Source organism: Calonectris borealis, chromosome 28, assembly GCF_964195595.1.
Source record: "Calonectris borealis chromosome 28, bCalBor7.hap1.2, whole genome shotgun sequence".
In the NCBI taxonomy this organism is placed as follows: Eukaryota; Metazoa; Chordata; class Aves; order Procellariiformes; family Procellariidae; genus Calonectris; species Calonectris borealis.
The window spans coordinates 5402989-5420338 of record NC_134339.1 but is presented as its reverse complement, the minus strand read 5'-3'; the positions used below and the strand labels follow the sequence as shown (position 1 = coordinate 5420338).

The 17350-nt window shown below is 65.8% G+C and overlaps 1 protein-coding gene across 1 annotated transcript; it reads right to left on the bottom strand.

Annotated features, from left to right (window-relative positions):
* Positions 1-7961: 7961 nt before the first annotated feature.
* Positions 7962-13468, bottom strand: IL12RB1 (interleukin 12 receptor subunit beta 1). The gene is made up of 14 exons (XM_075175693.1): positions 12983-13468; positions 12498-12638; positions 12183-12352; positions 11959-12110; positions 11395-11431; positions 11111-11221; positions 10944-11026; positions 10390-10876; positions 10196-10297; positions 9943-10089; positions 9710-9853; positions 9485-9581; positions 9308-9389; positions 7962-9204 (listed from the first exon to the last, which is right to left on the bottom strand). The coding sequence occupies exons 1-14, from the start codon at positions 13240-13242 to the stop codon at positions 8767-8769; spliced, it is 2451 nt and encodes an 816-aa protein (XP_075031794.1). The 5' UTR covers positions 13243-13468; the 3' UTR covers positions 7962-8766.
* Positions 13469-17350: the final 3882 nt, after the last annotated feature.

Below are 17350 nucleotides of genomic sequence, written 5' to 3'. Positions count from 1 at the left end.
AGGGAGGGGGAGCACAGCCCGACTGGGTCTCTTGCCAGCAAAGGGCTGTGCTCCTGAATCCTGGAGGGGCTAAAAATACCCCGTCGGGATATTCAGAGCTGCCCCGGAGCGGAGCGAGGCACGGACCCCCCCGGCAGCGCTTTCACAACGGCTGGCTGTGCCACCGGTGCTCCCTCCAACCTCCTGCTGTTTATCTTCCCCGGCTCCAAAGTCCTTGTTGAGCAGCACCGGCTGCTCTCCCGTTTATTGGCATGGGAGGGTTTGGGGCACGCGGGGGCTCCCTGGGGGTCTGCTGAGCCAGGACAGCCCCGTGCCATGTGCCGGCCGCGGCACAGAGACCAGATGCCGGGCAGGAGGTGCGTTACGCAATTACAGTGCCGGGAGTATTTATAGCTCTTGGCCTCGCGTGTCGGAAAATGCTTCCCAGACCACCCGGCAAAATCTGCTCCTTGCGAAGGGCATGGAAATGCCGCCCCCCCAGCTCCTCTCTCATTTCCTTTTTGCCCTACAGTCCCAAAAATGTGTGGGACCCCTCTGCCCCAGGCACTGGGGTGCCGGGACCCCCCGCTGCAGCTCAGGGCCCTGCAGGGTGCTGGGACCCCCCCCTGCAGCTCACAGCCCTGCAGGGTGCCGGGACCCCCCGCTGCAGCTCAGGGCCCTGCAGGGTGCTGGGACCCCCCCCTGCAGCTCACAGCCCTGCAGCCCCTTTCTGCAGCAAGTCGGGGGGCTGCTCCTTCCCCCCAGCTCTCCCCGTCCCCAGAGGATGCTCGCTCCCAGCACGGTGGCCGTGGTCTTCGCTTGAGGCTGTTGTCCTTCGGCGGAGGGTCAGCGGCGGGAGCCAGCGCAGCCGTGCCGCGGGGAGGGTGACACGCGAAGCTCGCGGCCATCCCGGAGCTGGCAGGGACAGAATGTGCCGGTGCCGGCGCAGCCTTGCGAGGGCCGGGGATTAGCTGCGCGGCTGCTGCCTCCCAGCCCGGGCACCCATCCAGCTCCCGAAACAAGCGCCGCCTTCCCCATCCCAGCTGGGCTGAGCCCTGCGGGGTGCAGCTCGCCCCAAAACCTGCCATGGGGGCACGGGGGGGCTGGTCTGTTTGCGCGGGGGGGGGGGGGGCAGCTGGTGATGTTAAATCTGGATTTTGCCCGTATGGGGATGCCCCGCTCTGTCCCTGTGCTGGGGACGGGGTCGATGTGTTGCCCAAATTTCAGCATCTTTGGAGCCGGTGGGACGCTGGGCTCGCCCCGCTCGCACCCCGGGGAGCAGCGAGTGGGCGCTGATGGGTGCTCAGGAGCACGGGGACCTGCTCATCCCCAGGTTACGGGACCCATGCTGTGCCAGCGGGTCCCTGAGCCCCTCGGGGACACGCGCGCAGTCCCCGGCAGCACCGGGCCTTGCTTTGGTTTTGCTCCAACCTCTGGTGCTGCAAAAGCACCGGGGCTGCGAACGGCACAGCTCGGCCCTGGCAGCATCTTTGGGGTCCCCCTTCAGGCGGCAGTGGCAGAGCTCTGCCGGGGCGCCGGGAAGCAGCCGTGCACCCCGACATGCCGGGGCGGCATCGTGGCCATCCCCCGCCCGCTGACTCAGCCGCCTGTTTGCAGGAGCCGCTCCCACCCACGGAAACCGCAGGCAAAGTCCCCGCATCCCTGCGCCGGGGCTTTCCCCGCCGGCTCGACAGGAATCGCAGCTTTTTCCCAGAGCGACAGCCGAGCCGGTGCAGGCAGCGAGCCCCTCCGGGTGCAGGGGAAGACTGCGGAGAAACCGGGGTCGCTTTGTGCCGAGAAACGGGGTCCAGAGCAGCCGGATGGACGTGTTGCCTGTGCCACGTGTCCCATCCCCAGGGAGCATCGTGCCGGTGCGCGCGGGCATCACGGCGCTCACCGAGACCCCCACAAGCCCCCACGGCTGATGCCGTGGGCTGCCGGGAGCAAACCGCTGTCTTATTCACTGCATCAAACCCAACCCCTTGTTCTTCTGGGGCCGACCCCCTTGGTTGGGGTCCCTTGCCATGGGGCTGCCCGGCCCCTCGCGTGGTCACCGCTCCCTCCCTCGGGCAATGGAAAATTTTTATGACTTTTTGACTTTTATCCAGTTGTTTGGGAGCGAGGAAGGAGCCGGGCGCCGCGCACAAACATGTCTATGTATAAACAGTGGGGACCGTGCGGGGGGCTGGAGCTGCCGGCACCGGGCGCCAGCGGGGACCAACCCCACCGAGGCGGGTGTCCCCTCTCCCAGTGGGACCCCGGCACGGCTGTCCCGGGCTCGGCAACCCAGAGCTGTCCCCGTGAGGACGCAAATATTTTGGCTTTGTTCAAAAAAACAACAACACTAAAAAAATGCCCCCTCCCGAGTCATCCGACGGCAGCGCGTGATGTGTTGGCACACAAACAGGGCGCGTGGGGATGGCGCTGGCCCGGCCGGGGACGCGGCACGGCTCCCACGCCACGCGAGGACAGGCTGGGGTCCGCGGGTGACACGGCCGTGCCCCGTGCCAGGGACGTGGTGCGATGGGACTTTGCTCCCGGCGCTGCTCCCCACCCCAGCCACGTTTGCCGTCACTCCCCGGCGCTGCTCCGCAAGTCGTGTGGAAACCCCCGTCCGGCGCGGGGTGCCCGTCCCCTGCCATGTCTCGGGGGACGCGGCGTGGTGGCATCCCATGCCCTGACCACCACATCTCCCCACAGCTAAAATCTCACTTGCGCGGGGCATTTGGCACCAGGGAGGATGCGAGCGGCACCGCCGCCCTCGCCGGTGGGGGGCTCCGGGTGCCGGTGGGGACGCAGCCGCCCCCAGCTGAGAGGCGAGGAGGGGGGGGCCGTCACCCCTGCTGCTCCCCGTCCCCCGCCGTCTCAGCCCCACTCCCAGGGCAGCTCCTGCGATGGGGCAACCCTGGCAAACCCCACAGCTCCAATCCCCCCATCTGCTCCCCAATCTCAAAGTCTCCAGAAACGGGGTCGTGCTCCTTTCTCCTTCCCCTTTTCCCCCCAAACCAGCAGCAATTTTGAGCTGGTTCCAGAAAAAAACCCTTGAGCCAAGCCCAGTTTGGAGGCGAGGAAGGCTCTGAGCCAGCTTGCAGGGATGCCCACGCATCACCAGGAGCTTGCAATTAAACCCCCTCCCCATTTACCAACCTCATTAGCAAGCCTGCACCCAATTACTTTTAAATGCAAGGGTTTATGCGGAGCAGGGAGAGGGATGTTCTTGCTAAGCAGCTGCGGAAATGCCACCGTATCCCGGCAGGCGATGGAGGCAGCGATAGCCCGGGGGGTCCCAGCCGGTTGGAGGTGGCCGTGGCGGGCAGCGCCGGCGGGGAGGGCGGCCACGGCTCTGCCGGACGGTCCCGGGGGGTCCTGAGCTGGTTTGCTCCGCTTCCCAGGCAGTTTTGTGTGTGAAAAAATGAGGGAGAGTCAATCTGCTTGCAAAGAGCTGGTAAACACCGGGAGAGCGGATCGGGGTGGGGGGGTTTGCTCTTGGTCCTGTATTTATTGCTGCAAAGCTCGGCTGGCTGCTTGCTGTGGGATCAGCCCTTTCCCTGCATGCACGGATGGGGGTTTTCTGCAAAAACGAGATTTTTTTGTGGGGGGAAACGGGTCTCTGGTTCCTGCCGAGCCAGCTATCCTCAGTTCAACCTCAGCCGCCTGCTCGAGCAAAATATGTTTATGCCGCAAACCTCTGGACGGCTCCGCTGCCAAGTGGGCAGGGGAACGCGTGTGCTGATAAGGGCGCCGCGTCCTTTCCTTCCAGATCACTCGATAGCCGGGGAAGTGCAGGGAGGCGGCCGCCCGGCTCACAACGCCCTTGTTTTATGATTTCTTTTATTATTATTATAAGGTTTTGGCTGGAAAAAAAAATTCAATAGCTATGACTTTGCCACGCCAGGCTGCTGCCAAAGCCTGGAAAGCTTCGGCCGTGCCAGAGGCTGAGCTGCCCCCGGAGCAGCCATCCGAAAACATTAAAACTGCAGAAAGGAAATATTTCCTGCCATCGCCGGCGTGTTTCTTGCGTGGCAGAAGGAGAAAATGGTTTCTGACCACATCTCCCGGCTCACGCGCTGGGGCACGCAGCATCCCGGTGGGATTTTGCAGTGGTCTGAGCACCGGGATGAGGCAGCTCCGAGCCCCTCTGGGTGGAGAAAAAACCATTAAATATTCCATTTTGATGTTGCTTCAAGTCATTTTCCATTCCTGGGTTTGGAAATAGCGCTCGCCAGGGTGAAGCTGTTGCAGCAGGCGAGCTCCGCCTGACGCCAGCAGGAAAGAGCCGGGGGTGCTGGGCGGCCGCGGGCCGTTTGCGAAGTAAGACCGGAGTTGTTGTTGTTGTTGTGACACCCCTACGGTTGCGAAACGCCGGGCGCTGAAACACCCGTGACTTTCAAAACAAGCCGAGTCCAGCTGTGGCCGGCGGCCGTCTGTCCAGCTGCGGCCGTCTGTCCAGCTGCGGTCCCTGCAGCCCCTTCCCAGCACACGGGCACAGCCGGGGTGCCTGTGCCAGCGATGCTTGGGGGGATCCTTGGGGGGGAAGAACCCCGAAAGCTTTGCTCAGGGAGGAAAAGCAAAGAATTCCCCAGCTGCAAGGGAGAGGAGGATCTGCCGGCCATCCCGGCCGCGGGCGTTTGCAGTGCCGGGGAGGGGGATGAGCTGCCCGCCCCTGGGTGAGATGCAGCCCTTGAATTCTGCTTAAAGAATTAAAAATAAATAAATAAATAAACCAGCCTAGGGATCGGTTTGTTTGCTTAGAGATTAAGTCAAAGCAGCTCCTGATGCCCCGGCAGCGGGTGGCATTGTGTACGTGGTGGCAGCGGTGGCTTTTTGCCCGGCAAATAATCCTCCTCCCCTGCCAGGGCTCGTGGTCGGGCTGGGCTCAAACACCTCGCTGGCACCGGCCGCTCTCGGGGGAGAATGGGTGCGGGGAAGGGGCTGCGAGAGGGACGGATGGACGAGGGAAGGGCTGCAAGAAGGGCGGACGAGGGAAGGGGGTGCAGGGTTGCAACCTTCTCCGCTGCCCGTGCTAAAACCCGGCTTTGCTCTGCGGGGCTGTTTCCCCCAGGCTGGGAAACCGGTTAAACTCCTCCATCTGGGGCAAAATCCCAGCCCGGACCCGCAGGGCTGGACCTCGCCTTCCCCGGGGGCTCAGACCCCCCAAGAGCTGATGTTCCTGGGGCCGGAGCAAACCCCTGCGGCTGCTTTATGGTTTTCCTCCGGTGCCGGCCTGAGCTTGCATCCCCCAAAATCAGGGAGCCCAAAGCAAACCCCCAGGCTCCGAGCACCTTCCCGCAGCTCCGGCGGCTGTGCCGCGTGCTTTATCGGGGTGCAGCGCTGAATTTTCCACTTAGCAAGAGCAAGCGGAGGCGGCGCGGGGTAAATCCACCTGTGGATGTCCCCGGTGCCGTTTGCGTTTGGGGACACGTCCCTGGGACCCTGTGGGAACAGGGAGGGAACAGGGGGAGGTTTTTCCCTTTGTGCTGGTGTTGGCTGGGGTAGAGTTAATTTTCTTCATAGTAGCAAGTACAGGGCTGTGGTTTGGATTTGTGCTGGCAACAGTGTTGATAACACAGGAGGTATTTAGTTAATAAATAATTTTAAATTATTTCTATAAAAATAATAATTAATTTATTGTTTTTACAATAATTTTAGTTATTGCTGAGCAGTGCTTACACAGAGTCAAGGCCTTTTCTGCTTCTCACCCCACCAGCGAGCGGGCTGGGGGGACACAAGGAGCTGGGAGGGGACACGGCCGGGACAGCTGACCCCAACTGCCCAAAGGGATGTCCCACACCGTACGGCGTCACGCTCAGCGTATAAAGCTGGGGGAAGAAGAAGGAAGAGAGGGACGCTCGGCCTTACGGCGTTTGTCCTCCCAAGTCGCCGTTAGGCGTGGTGGAGCCCTGCTCCTGGAATGGCTGCACGCCCGCCCGCCGAGGGGAAGCAGGGGATGAAGTCCTTGGTTTGCTTTGCTTGCGGGCGCAGCTTTTGCTTTACCTGTTAAACTGTCTTTATCTCGACCCACGCGTTTTCTCACTTTTACCCTTCTGATTCTCTCCCCCATCGGGGGGGAGCGAGCGAGCGGCTGGGGGGGCTCGGTTGCCGGCGGGGGTTAAACCACGGGAGTCCTTTAGGGCAGGGATGCTCAGCACTGGCCCCGGCAAACGGCACCTTCACCCTGGCACCGGCGGGTGTAAACAGCCGTCCAGAAATAGTCAGCGTATCAGGCAATATAAAAAGGCATTGCAGGACATAACCGGGTGTCCTTTAAAAAGAAAAGGCAGCGGGTCTGAAATCAGCTGCTTGTGAAGGTGTCGGGGTACGTGTCTGCGGGCGGCTGGGGCTGCTCCGCTCTGCTCGCCCGGGAAGACCCCAAAGCCGGGGGGACCCCACGGCTCAGGGTGCCCTTGGGATCGATGCCGGTCCGGCCGCGCTCCCACCATCCACCCCTGCCGGGCTGAGATTTTTTCCCCGTTGCAGTGGGTTTTTGCTGCTTACCCCGGAGCTGTCCTGGAAGGAGCTCCTGGGGCTGGCGGCGGCTCTCACCAGGCGTAACCAATGCCCCGCAGCACGTCTGGGTCCTGCGCGGTGTCGGAGCCGCGTGGAGGAGCGGGGAAGGTCACGTCCTGGCTGCAAAAGCTGGCCCGGCGGCCGTCCGTGGGTCACTAGGCTAAGAGCGGCTCCCGGAGACTCATTTGGAAAACAGTCCTGTGAAATTTAAACTAGTCAGAAAGTCCTGAGCCGCTTGCTCGCACTAATTGGCAAGGCCGGCTTAATTAGTTTTCCCCGGCACGTTGCCCGTGGGCTCTGCGCGGCGCCGTGTTCCTGGCAGAGCACTGGCCAGCTCGGGACACGTGTGGGACAGGATGCATGGGGCTGTCCCCGGGGGTGTCGGGGGGGCCGTGAGCGGCGCCGCGGGTGGCATGGGTCACCCTCTGGGGGCGATGGGGAGGTCCCCCGTCCCCCCCTCTTCCTGGAGTGTTTTTAATGCAGCAGTGGGGACTGGCTGTACTGGCATGAACTTGTTCCGTGAGCAGCAATGATTAACCGGTGGCGGCGCTGGCCCCGAGCCGGGCAATATGTTTACCGCTGCCGCCCAACCGTACCGAGCCGTGACCCCGGGTGCCACTTCCTTGGCTGCTCCGGCCCCAAAAACGGGCTGTAAACAGGGGCCGGGGCTGAAATCCGAGTGCGCGCTCGCGCTGAGCTGGTAACCCAATGCTTCCTCCGCACGTGGCTGGCCTGGTGTGCTCCCACGGCGAGCCCGGCATCGCCCAAATCCCAATAAAATCCCTAAATCTGATCTCTCCAGCTGGGTTTCTGGAGCCGAGAGGATGCTGGATCCCTGGCCTCCAGCTGATCCCCAGGGATTTGGGGTGCTGGAGAGCAAGGGCGGAGGCTGCCGGGGGGCCGCGGGGGGTGATGCGTGGCGGGGAGGGAAAGGTGGATTCGCTCTGCCCGGAGGTGGGGGAGCACCGTGGGGACGCGGGGCTGGTGCCACCTCGTGGCTCCGCCGGTAGCTGAGACGCCCTGGACGTGCGGTGCCGGACACCGGTGGGAATGAGGTGGGGGGCCCTGCACACACACAGCCGGCCGGGACCCCCAGCTGTGGGAATGATGCCACCGCAGGCATCCCCGTCCCGGGAGCGCCGGGAAAAGCCGTAAATCCCAACCGACCCACGGCCGGCGGAGGCGGCGCGGGGAACGTGCTGAAACGCAGCCATGTGCCGCCCTGGCTGCGCTCCCCGGTGCGTTATCTCCGGTCGGCATCAGCGTGGTTTCCGCCCACGCGTGCTGGTGCTGCGAGTGTAATTTTGGTGAAAACCCTCGCAAAACACCAGCGGGGGTAAAAGCGGCAGCGAGGAGGCCCAGCCGCCCGCCGGCAGCTGCGGCAGAGGCACCGCGGCGCTGCCTTTCCCCGGACTTCCCCGTGCCACTAACCCCATTTAGTGGGGTTTTTTTTTTTCCTTTTTATTTTTTGCACTCTCAGCAAGTAAACGCTGACGCGCGCGGAGCAGACGAAACCGCAAACTGCTCTTCATCTTCAGCAGCATCTCCAGTTCTGCCCCAGATAAGGCCCGAGCCCCAACACATGGGGGTGTTGGGGGGACCCTGCCTGCCCCGCGTCCCCCCCGGCCCCGCTGCCTGCTGCGTGCTCCGCAGCGCAGTGGATTGCCCTCGACTCCAAATCCTTGCTGTAATCTGCCTGGTCAGGCAAGGGAAGCCATCTCAGCCCTGCTGCTTCGGGCACTTAGTGTTTTTTTTTTTTTTTCATTTAATTTTGCATATTTTTGAATATTTCTACTTTTGCATAATTTTAATTTTGCATATTCATAATTCCCGCATAAATTTTTGCCCTTTTTTTTTTTTTTTGCATATTTTTTAATGTTTGGAAGTAGCCGGTGTTTGGTGCTGGGGCTGTTTGTGCCCCCCCCGCAGGGGCCGGGGCGACGCTGGCCCCGGCTGTGGCAGGAGGCAGCCGGCCGGGATGCAGCTCTGCCTCTCCTCCCGATCCGGCCGAGGAAACGCCCGCAGCCCCGGCCGGCCCCGCAGCCGCCTCCCCTCCTTATCGCCAGGGAAAGGCTGAGGCTGGGACCCGCATGGCCAACCCTGGCCCCACGCAGCGCAGCGTCTGGAGGCATCACCTTCCATGTCCTGGAAACCAGAAAACTCCCTGAAAGTGCTGGTGCGCCCAGCATCCCCCGTGGGTGCTCAGCATCCCCCGTGGGTGCTCAGCATCCCATGGGATCCCCTCCTGCCATCCTTCCCCGCTGCCCCAGCTGGTGATGGCTACGGCACCGACTTCTCCGGTGATGGGTCCCATCCTTCTTCGTCCCTGATGATGACGGGTTTGTTGGAGATGAGCAGGGCGATGGGGACCAGCAGCTGGCGCAGCCCCTGCCTGCCCTCCTCCTCCTCCTCCTCCTCCTCCTCCTCCTCCTCCTCCTCCTCCTCCTCCTCCGCCGGGTGGCCGGAGCAGCCGGTGCTGCCAGGCAGTGGCAATCTGGCCGGGCTCAGCACCTCCTGCCTCTGGTAGGCGAACGGCAGCTCCCTCTCGCAGCCCGGCGGGCACACCACCGCCGGCTCTTCGGCCGCGGGGCCAGGCTGCGGCGTGCCGGGCCGTGTGCCGGCGTCGGTCATCTCCTTGCCGGGATTCGGCTCCGTTACCAGCAGCTCGGCCGGGCTGAACTTCTCCGAGGGCTCGACGAAGCCTGGCCGGGGCTGGCCCTAAGGGTCGGGTGTGTTCGGGGTGGGAGCGTTCCGTGCCAGCACCGTGCACGGGTGCTGGCTGGGGTGCAGGATCCGGCCCCTCCTGCACTTTGCATCTCACCTGGCTCATTTCTCCGGCGGAGAACTGGACGGCTTTGCTGCCCACGGGCTTGGGCAGGGGTGGGAAGAGGAGGCGGCGAGCCCTGGGGAGGGGGTGGTTGGTGAGGGGGTGGGTGATGGGGGAGATGGGAGACGGGGGGTGGCCGGAGCAGGGTAGGGGCGCGGGTGCTGCCGTCACCTCTTTTTGCTCAGCTGGTAGACGGCAGCCATGGCGGGGAGACCGAGCGAGATGCCCAGGTACCTCAGGTTGGATTTCCACGCTGCTCCCTGGGGACCTGGGGACGGGCACGGCTGGTGGTGGCATTTCTGTCCCCCGCACCCCGCGTGGGACACGGGAGCTGTTTCGGGGTGAGGGCGAGCACCCCACGGGGACCGGGGAGGGGACGGGGTCTCCAGCCATTACCCAGCGCCTTGGTCTGGAAGTGCCACCAAGCGCTGCAGGTCCCCTCGCTCTCCGCCGTCACCTCCCAAACGCCCACCCTGTAGGCTGTGCCAGGCCGAAGGTTTCGGAGGACGTAGTGCGAGGCCGCGGCATCCGCTTCGCCGTCTGGGCAAACGATAACGAGCAGGCGGCAGTCCGGCAGGTTGCAGGCAGCACCCTCCTCCTGCCCCCCGGGGCCGGGGGGTCCCGCTCACAGGTCACGTTGTCCCCCTCGGCCGTGTGACAGATCAGGTACTTGGCCAGCGCCCCGGGACAGGCGGCACGGGGGGACGGGCTCCACTGGAGAACGACGGCGGCATCCTCGGCGCTGGCGTTGATGCGGATGGGCACGGCCAGCGAGGCTGCACGTGATGGTGAGGGGGTGCAAAAAAAAATGGGGGAGCATTTGGGGAACCCCCTCTTTTTGCAGTTAAACCAGGCGCGGACGCTGCGTGTTTCCATACGCACCGTTGCTGGCGTAGTGGTGCCGCAGGGAGAAGGTGGACCAGCCGCGTGCCGGGGCCCAGCCGTGCACGGCGAGGCGGTAACACGCTGGCGCTTCCAGTGCTCCTGGGGCAGGAGCCGGGGATGCCGGTTAAACTCCAGCCAGGATCTGGCCCCAGGCGGGGGGGACGGGCGGGGGGCTCAGGGTGCTCCCTTGCCTTTCTCCACATGGACGCTCCTGGCAGGGAAATCCCGTCGGATGCAAACGCCCTGTTTCGGGGGTCCCGGCAGTGGCTGCTGCTCGAAGCAGTAGACGAAGCCAGGGCTCGGTGCTTCCCACCGCGCCGTCACGGTGCCGCCGGCCACGCTGACGTCCTTGAAGCCGAGACCTGGGATGAAACGGGGGGTGCGAGGGATGGCTGGGAAGATAACTCCCTGGAGGCTGCCGGGGAGCTCGGTGCTGCCGCGGGGCAGGGTACCTGCGCGCTGCTCTGCCGGCACACGGAGCTGCCGCGCCGGCCCTGTCCCGGCAGCGTTGGCCGCCGTCAGCAGGATTTCGTACTCGGCCCCAGAGAGGGTGAGGTTGTGCGCCGTCGCCTCCCTCCCCAGCACCACGGCATCCTCCTCGGCCGGCTCGGCGCAGCGGCACGCCGGCATGCGGGCGCGCAGCGTGTAGGTGACGTTCCCTTGTTCCTTGGGGGCTCGCTGGGGGAGGGAGAGGGTGGAATGGCGGGGGGACACCCGGGAGGGTCCCCGGGAGATGCCGCCGTACCTGCCAGCCCAGCCTCAGCACCCGCTGCCCATCTCTCCCCAGTTTTCCCAGCTGGTAGCTCAGCGCCGGGCTCGCCAGGATTTCTGCAAGAGGAATGAGCCCGGCTGGGCTGTCGGCATTTTCGGGAGCCGTTGGGGTCCCACCCCCCTTCCTCTCTTCTTCCTCACCCTCGGGAACGAAGATGGAGTTGCTCCAGTCACTCCAGTAGCTGCTCCAGTGGGGGGGCTTGTGCCGGAGCTGGACCTCGAAGGCGCCGTCCCCCCCCAGGGCGCAGGTCACTAGAGCGGGGTGGCAGGGTCAGGTGGGGGGGTGACCCCCCCTTTTCTTCAGCTTTTGGCCATCGCGGGGTGCTGGGGAGCCGACGGGGAGCATGGGGCAGAGCCCCCCCATCAGGACCTGGGAGCATCCCCAGGAGATGCTCGTCCCCCGCATCCCTGCAGGCTAAACTGACCTGAGTCATCCTCGTCCGTCACCGTCTCGCACATCACCTGCGGAGAGAACCGGGGACGGAGGCACCCACCCAGTAAAACCAGTATGTTACTGGGACACGAAAGCAGGTGCTGCCCTCTGTCCCCTGAACATCCCAGGGGCTGGGAGAGCCAAACGGGGTGCAGGGGACATGGTGGCCAGGGGGGTCCCCGTGGCCGGGGTACCACGGCTTTGGCCCCAGGACCCTCCTGGCAGCAGTCGAGAGGGGTGGGGGGTCCCCGGCTGCGGGGGGTTTTGCTGGGGATGAGCGGCTGGATTTCATCCGTCATCGTCATTAGTCTAATCTGGGGCTTTGCCTGTGTAATCCCCACGAATCGCGGCCTGATCCTGTTACGCGCGGCAGCGGGATCCCGTGGCCGGGAGGACGGGACAGAGCCGATAACGCCGCGAAGCAGATGGGGTGTGGAGGGGTTTGGGGGGGACGGTGGTGGCACCGAGGCCCCGCACTCCCCAGGCTGCCTGGGCTGCCACGATGCTGCTGACCGTCCCGTCGGTCACCGCCGGCTCCGGCAAATGGCGTTTTTACCTGTGTCCAGCTGCGGTCGCCCGTCCTCCGGAAGCGAGCCTCCCGCTGCGGCGGCCGGCCCCCACGGTGGCACGGTGGCCACGGCACTCGCAGCCGCAGCCGGCCACCGGTCTTGGTGAAAGGCATCCCGGCGAGGGGCGGATCTGGCTTGACTGTAAAGACGAGATGGTCTCACCGTTATCGGCGCCGGTGCTGGCGCCCAGCCCGGCCCCGCGGGCGCTTACCGGCCTCGTTGAGGTACAGCGTGAGGTTGGGGGTCCTGTGGACGTGGCCCCCCCAGCGCGCCTCCACCCAGGCCGTGGCGTTGGTGAGGACGTAAACGTTGTGATGCTTCAGGGTGTACGTCGTCCTCGCGCCCGCCTCGAAGGACTGGCACGGCCTGGGCATCGCGTAGCTGGCGGGGGGAGCGGGCGCAAGGTCGGATGTGGACGGGGCAGCGCTTGCCCTCTGGGTGGGCTTGGCGTGCGGAGGGCACGTGTCCCCACGTGTCCCCACGTGTCCCAGTCAGGACACATGCCAGGCCGCTGTGCCCGACTCACCAGAGCGTCAGGAGGTAGGAGGTGCCGCCGGCGGGGCCGCGGGGCGGCCAGGAGCAGTGGAAGGAGCGGAAGCCGCATGGCTTCCAGCAGGAGAAGCCGGGGGCCGCAGCGGTGCCTGCGGGAGAGGGCAACGGCTGGGGGCTCCCGCACCCCAAACCCTGGCGGGTCCGGCAAGCCCGGGATGGAGCAGCGGTGTAGCCGTTGCCCGAACACCGTGTTGCTCGCCCGGGGATCGGAGCAGCCGCGCTGGTGATTCTCACCCACCAAACACCATTGTCCCCCCGCCCCGGGGATGCGGTGCTGGCCGGTGCCGCTCGCCCCGGCTCCTGCCCGCCGCCGCGGGGATCCACCCGGCTTTACCCTGTCCCTGTGGTTTTGGGTGAGCGTCTCCATCGCAGCAACAGCTCCCCGGGCCTTATCGCCCCCGAATCGTTCATTGAAAGTTTTCTGAAGTTATCTCTCATCTCCCGGCGCCGCAGGAGCACTTACCGCCCCGCGCCAGCGCCGCCAGCGCCGCCAGCAGCCAGCCCAGCATCAGCCACCCGGGGAGTCCCACGCCGGATCCGGGGCTCCGCTGCCCTTCCCGGCTGCCCGGTCCCCCAGCACCCAGTGGGTGCCCCCCCCCGGCTCGGCGGCAGCCCCGGCGCTCGGCGCAGCTCCCCACACCCGGCATTTCCTCTGCTGCTGAAAGCTTGCCGAAAGGCGGCTCTTCCCAGGCGGGGCGGCGTGCGAGGTGTGATTGCATGCCTTGCTTTTACCGAAAGCAGAAGAGAAAGCAACTAAAATATCCCCCTTTTCTGCCGCACGCTTGCCGGGACTCGGCCAAACCCTGCCCCGGTTGTGCCACGTGCCCCGGCCCGGCGAGAAGCGCAAGGTAAGCAAAAGAAATGTCTTGGGGTTTTGGGGGGTTTTGGCTTTTTTTTTTGCAAACTTCACTGCGTGGTTTTGATCCCCTGCCGGTAACTGGCGCGTGTGAGCGTGGCTGTCCCCAAAACCGGGCTCCTGTGACCATCCCCAGCACGAACAAAGCCCCAGTGAGGCAGGAGAGCGCGATGGCACTGGGACGCCGGCAGCCGCGTGACGGGGCGGGTGACCCCGGGACGGCGGAGCCGGGTGGCACCGAGGGCCGCGCACAAAGTCCCCTTGTTCCCACAGAAAGTGTCCCCTTGTGTGGCTTTTGCTTGGGGCTGGAGGGTGGCGGTGGCGGGAGCGTCCCTGCGCCGAGACGGCGCTGCCGGGATCCCTCTGTCCCACTGCCATGGCACAGAGGGTCCCCTGGCACCTCCTGCCCTCCCGCCTCGCCGTGTGCCCCTTCCTGCCCTCCCAGCTAGGGGCACACACCATGCTGTGCCGTGCCCTGCCAAACTGAGCCGTGCCGGGCTTTGCCATGCCACAACATACAGCAGGACCGTGCTGTACCTGGCCGGGCTGTGCCATGCCACGCTAAACTGGGCCAGGCCACGCTGTACCGCACCATGCCAGGATGTGCCATGCTGGACCGTGCCAGACTGGGCTGTGCCATACCATGCTGGGACTGTACTGGGCAGTGCTGGGCTGTGCCAGGCCATAAGGACCGTGCTGTGCCATGCCGGCTGTGGGACAGACCTGGGCTGGACCACACCGAGCCAGCGCGGCTGTTCCCACCCTGTGCCTGCTGCGCCAGCCCCAGGCCTGCCATGCTGGGCTGTACTGAGCCAGGCAGACTGTGCCAGCCCCATGCTGGCCCCGTGCTATGCCATGCTCTGCTGTGCCAGCCCTGTGCTCCGCCAGGCCATGCTGTGCCAGCTCTGTGCCATGCCATGCCATACCGTGCCGATCCTGCTGTGCTGGGCTGTACTGAGCCAAGCAGATTGTGCCAGCCCTGTGCTGTGCCGTGCCAGGGCTGTGCCAGCTCTGTGCCATGCTGTGCTGTGCCAGACCCTGCCATGCTGGGCTGTACTGAGTCAGGCAGACTGTGCCAGCCCCGTGCTGTGCCGTGCCATGCCATGCCAGATCCTACCATGCTGGGCTGTACTGAGCCAAGCAGACTGTGCCAGCCCCATGCTGTGCCGTGCCATGCCAGTCCCATGACGTGCTGTGCCAGACCCTGCCATGCTGGGCTGTACTGAGCCAAGCAGACTGTGCCAGGCCCGTGCCGTGCCGTGCCAGGGCTGTGCCAGCCCCGTGCCGTGCCGTGCCAGACCCTGCCGTGCTGGGCTGTACCGAGCCAGGCAGATCGTGCCAGCCTCGGACTGTGCCGTGCCGTGCCACGCCGCGCCGTGCCAGCCCCGGGCTCGGTGCTGATGCGCGTCCGGTGACGCGGCGGGGCCGCTGGGCGGCGCCCCGGGCGCACCGGGCGGCGGCGGCGGGGCGGACCGGGCGCACCGGGCGGCGGCGGCGGGGCGGACCGGGCGCACCGGGCGGAGCGGGCGCAGCGGGAGGCGGCGGGCGCGGCGGGATGGACGAGCCCAGCATCCTGCGGCGCCGGGGCCTCCAGGTGAGCACCGGGGACCGGGCACGGGGAGCGGGGCACCGGCGGCGGCCCGGAGCCCGGCGGGGCGGGGGCGGGAGGGAGCCGGGGGGAGCCCAGCCCCGGTGAGCCTGGGGTGAGGTGGGTGCTCTGGGTGCGGGTCTGCAAGGGGTGGGTGCTGCGGGGGTGAGGGGGTGTGGGGTGGGTGCTGCGGGGGTGTGGGGTGGGTGCTCTGGGTGAGAGGTGGGTGTTCTGGGTGCACATGAGATGGGTGCTGTGTGTGCAAGAGGTGGGTGCTGCGGGTGAGAAGTGGGTGCTCTGGGTGTGTGTGCGTGTGCAAGAAGTGGGTGCTGCGTGTAGGAGTTGGGTGCTCTGGGTGGGCGTGTGCAAGAGGTGGGTGCTGTGGGTGAGAGGTGGGTGCTCTGGGTGCACGCGAGATGGGTGCTGTGTGTGCAAGAGGTGGGTGCTGCGGGTGAGAGGTGGGTGCTCTGGGTGTGTGTGTGCAAGAAGCGGGTGCTGTGAGTGGGAGTTGGGTGCTCTGGGTGCGTGTGTGTGAGAGGTGGGCGCTCTGGGTGCATGTGTGCCTGTGAGGTGGGTGCTGTGCGCGAGAGGTGGGTGCTGTGTGCTAGAGGTGGGGGCTGCGCGTGAGCAGCGTGTGACGGGTGGGACAGGAGCCAGGCACCCAGCACCGGGAGCAGGGCAGGGTACAAGCCCCAGCCACGCCACGGGGAGCTGGGGGGGGCACCCACCTGCGCAGGGGCTGGGGGCTCCCATGGGAGCGCTGCCATGGTCCCTCCAGCCCAGCGCACGTTGCTGCCCTGTGCTGAACCGCTGTGCCAGCGCCAATTTTCCCGCTCCGAGCAGCCGCCCCCTCCATCACCCTGTGTTCCTGCTCCTGGCGGGCCGAGGGGCACCCACCCTCCCTGCCCATCCCGCACCTGCTCCCCGCAGAGACCCCGGCCCCCCGGCTCGCAGGGCTGAGCGTTGAGCCTGATTTTCCAGGTCCATCTGCATTTTCCATCCCCATCTGCAGAACGGAGCCGCAGTAACCGGGGGGCCCGGCCCGAGCTGTCTGGGCGGTTGGAGGATGGCACAGCGCTGCCTTCATCCAAGCTGGCAGCTCCGCGGGGCAGCTGCGCTCCGCAGCACGCTCAGCCGGGGAAAGAGCCCTGCGCAGGAGCTGCTTCCCCACGGCTGCGGGCGGACAGAGCCACGGCCGTGGGCTTCGGGGCTCTTGGCTGTGGGTGTTGTTCCTGGCAGTCCCTGGGAGAGCAGAGCCATGGGGCCCTGGCTGCGTGCCCGCACCCCATGGCAGGAGGGGTGGGAAGGGGCTCCTGCCAGGGAGCTAATCCCAAAGCGCTGAGCAGCGATGCCGTCCCCACAGGGATCAGCTGATGGTTAATCCTGGCTCCCACCAGCACCTGCTGATAGGAGATGCACTGTGCTGGATGGGTGCATCAGGCACCCTGTGGGTGCTGGCCCTGTGGTGCTGCCCCACGTGGGTCCCCAGGGCCCTCGGGGGATGCTCTGGCTCTCCCCGGGGATGCAGCGTGGCCGGAGAGTCCCTGGCAGCGATGGGTGTTGGGTGCCACAAGACCACTCTGCACCCTTGCACCCATAGACGGGTGGGGAGGCTGTGCCGTGGGGTGGGGGTGAGCGTGGGGGCCAGGGGTGTCTGTCCTCTGTCCCACTGTCTCATCTGCACATGGCTGAGCAAGTAAAACCGCCGGCGTGACCCTTCTCTGCCTCTTCCTCCGCTCGGGGGTCGGTGGCCGGCGGCATGGCCCCGGGTGTGGGTGAAGGTCCAGGCTGGGCGACAGCAGGGCTGGGTGAGGGTCCCTCCACACAGGGACCCTGCACCCCCTTCCCCAGCCCGGGCCTGGGGTCACCCAGTGATGCTGGGTGCACTGGGACCCCCACACCCACCCCAGGCACCCGCCCCCAGCACCCACGCCACCCCGGGGCAGACGCACACCCGTGGGCCCCAGGGCTGCCGAGTCCCTGTGCGCCCAGGCATGATGTCACCCGTTGCCATGGCGATGCTGCTGCATCACTGCGTTGCAGCGCGCCCCAAACCCAGGGATTTCCGCAGGGGCTGCATGGCGTGGGCAGGGGGATGGGGTGCAGGCACCCCGGGGGGTGTGGGGTGCATGGGTGCTGCTGCGTACCCCCACATGGGTGGCAGCAGCCCCTGCCTGCGGGGAGCTCCCTGCCCGCGTGGGGAATGTGTCTAAGCTGCTTAGGGGTACGGGGCCGGCGGGCACCAGCGGTGGGCACAGGATCAGGACCATGACAGGGCGTTACCCAGCACGTGCACCCGCCACGTGTGCCAGGACCCGGCAGCGTGCCACGGCACACACCGGCCCATTCACACCGTGCCTCTCGTAGCGTGCCGGTGGGATCT

Excerpts from the sequence above, each read along its gene's own strand:
- IL12RB1 (XM_075175693.1), bottom strand. The coding sequence starts at position 13,242 with ATGCAATCACACCTCGCACGCCGCCCCGCCTGGGAAGAGCCGCCTTTC. Across the intron at positions 10,877-10,943 it reads TGCTGAGGCTGGGCTGGCAG|CGAGCCCCCAAGGAACAAGG; the intron begins GTACGGCGGCAT and ends TCCCTCCCCCAG. Across the intron at positions 9,390-9,484 it reads TACCAGCTGAGCAAAAAGAG|GGCTCGCCGCCTCCTCTTCC; the intron begins GTGACGGCAGCA and ends CCCCCTCCCCAG.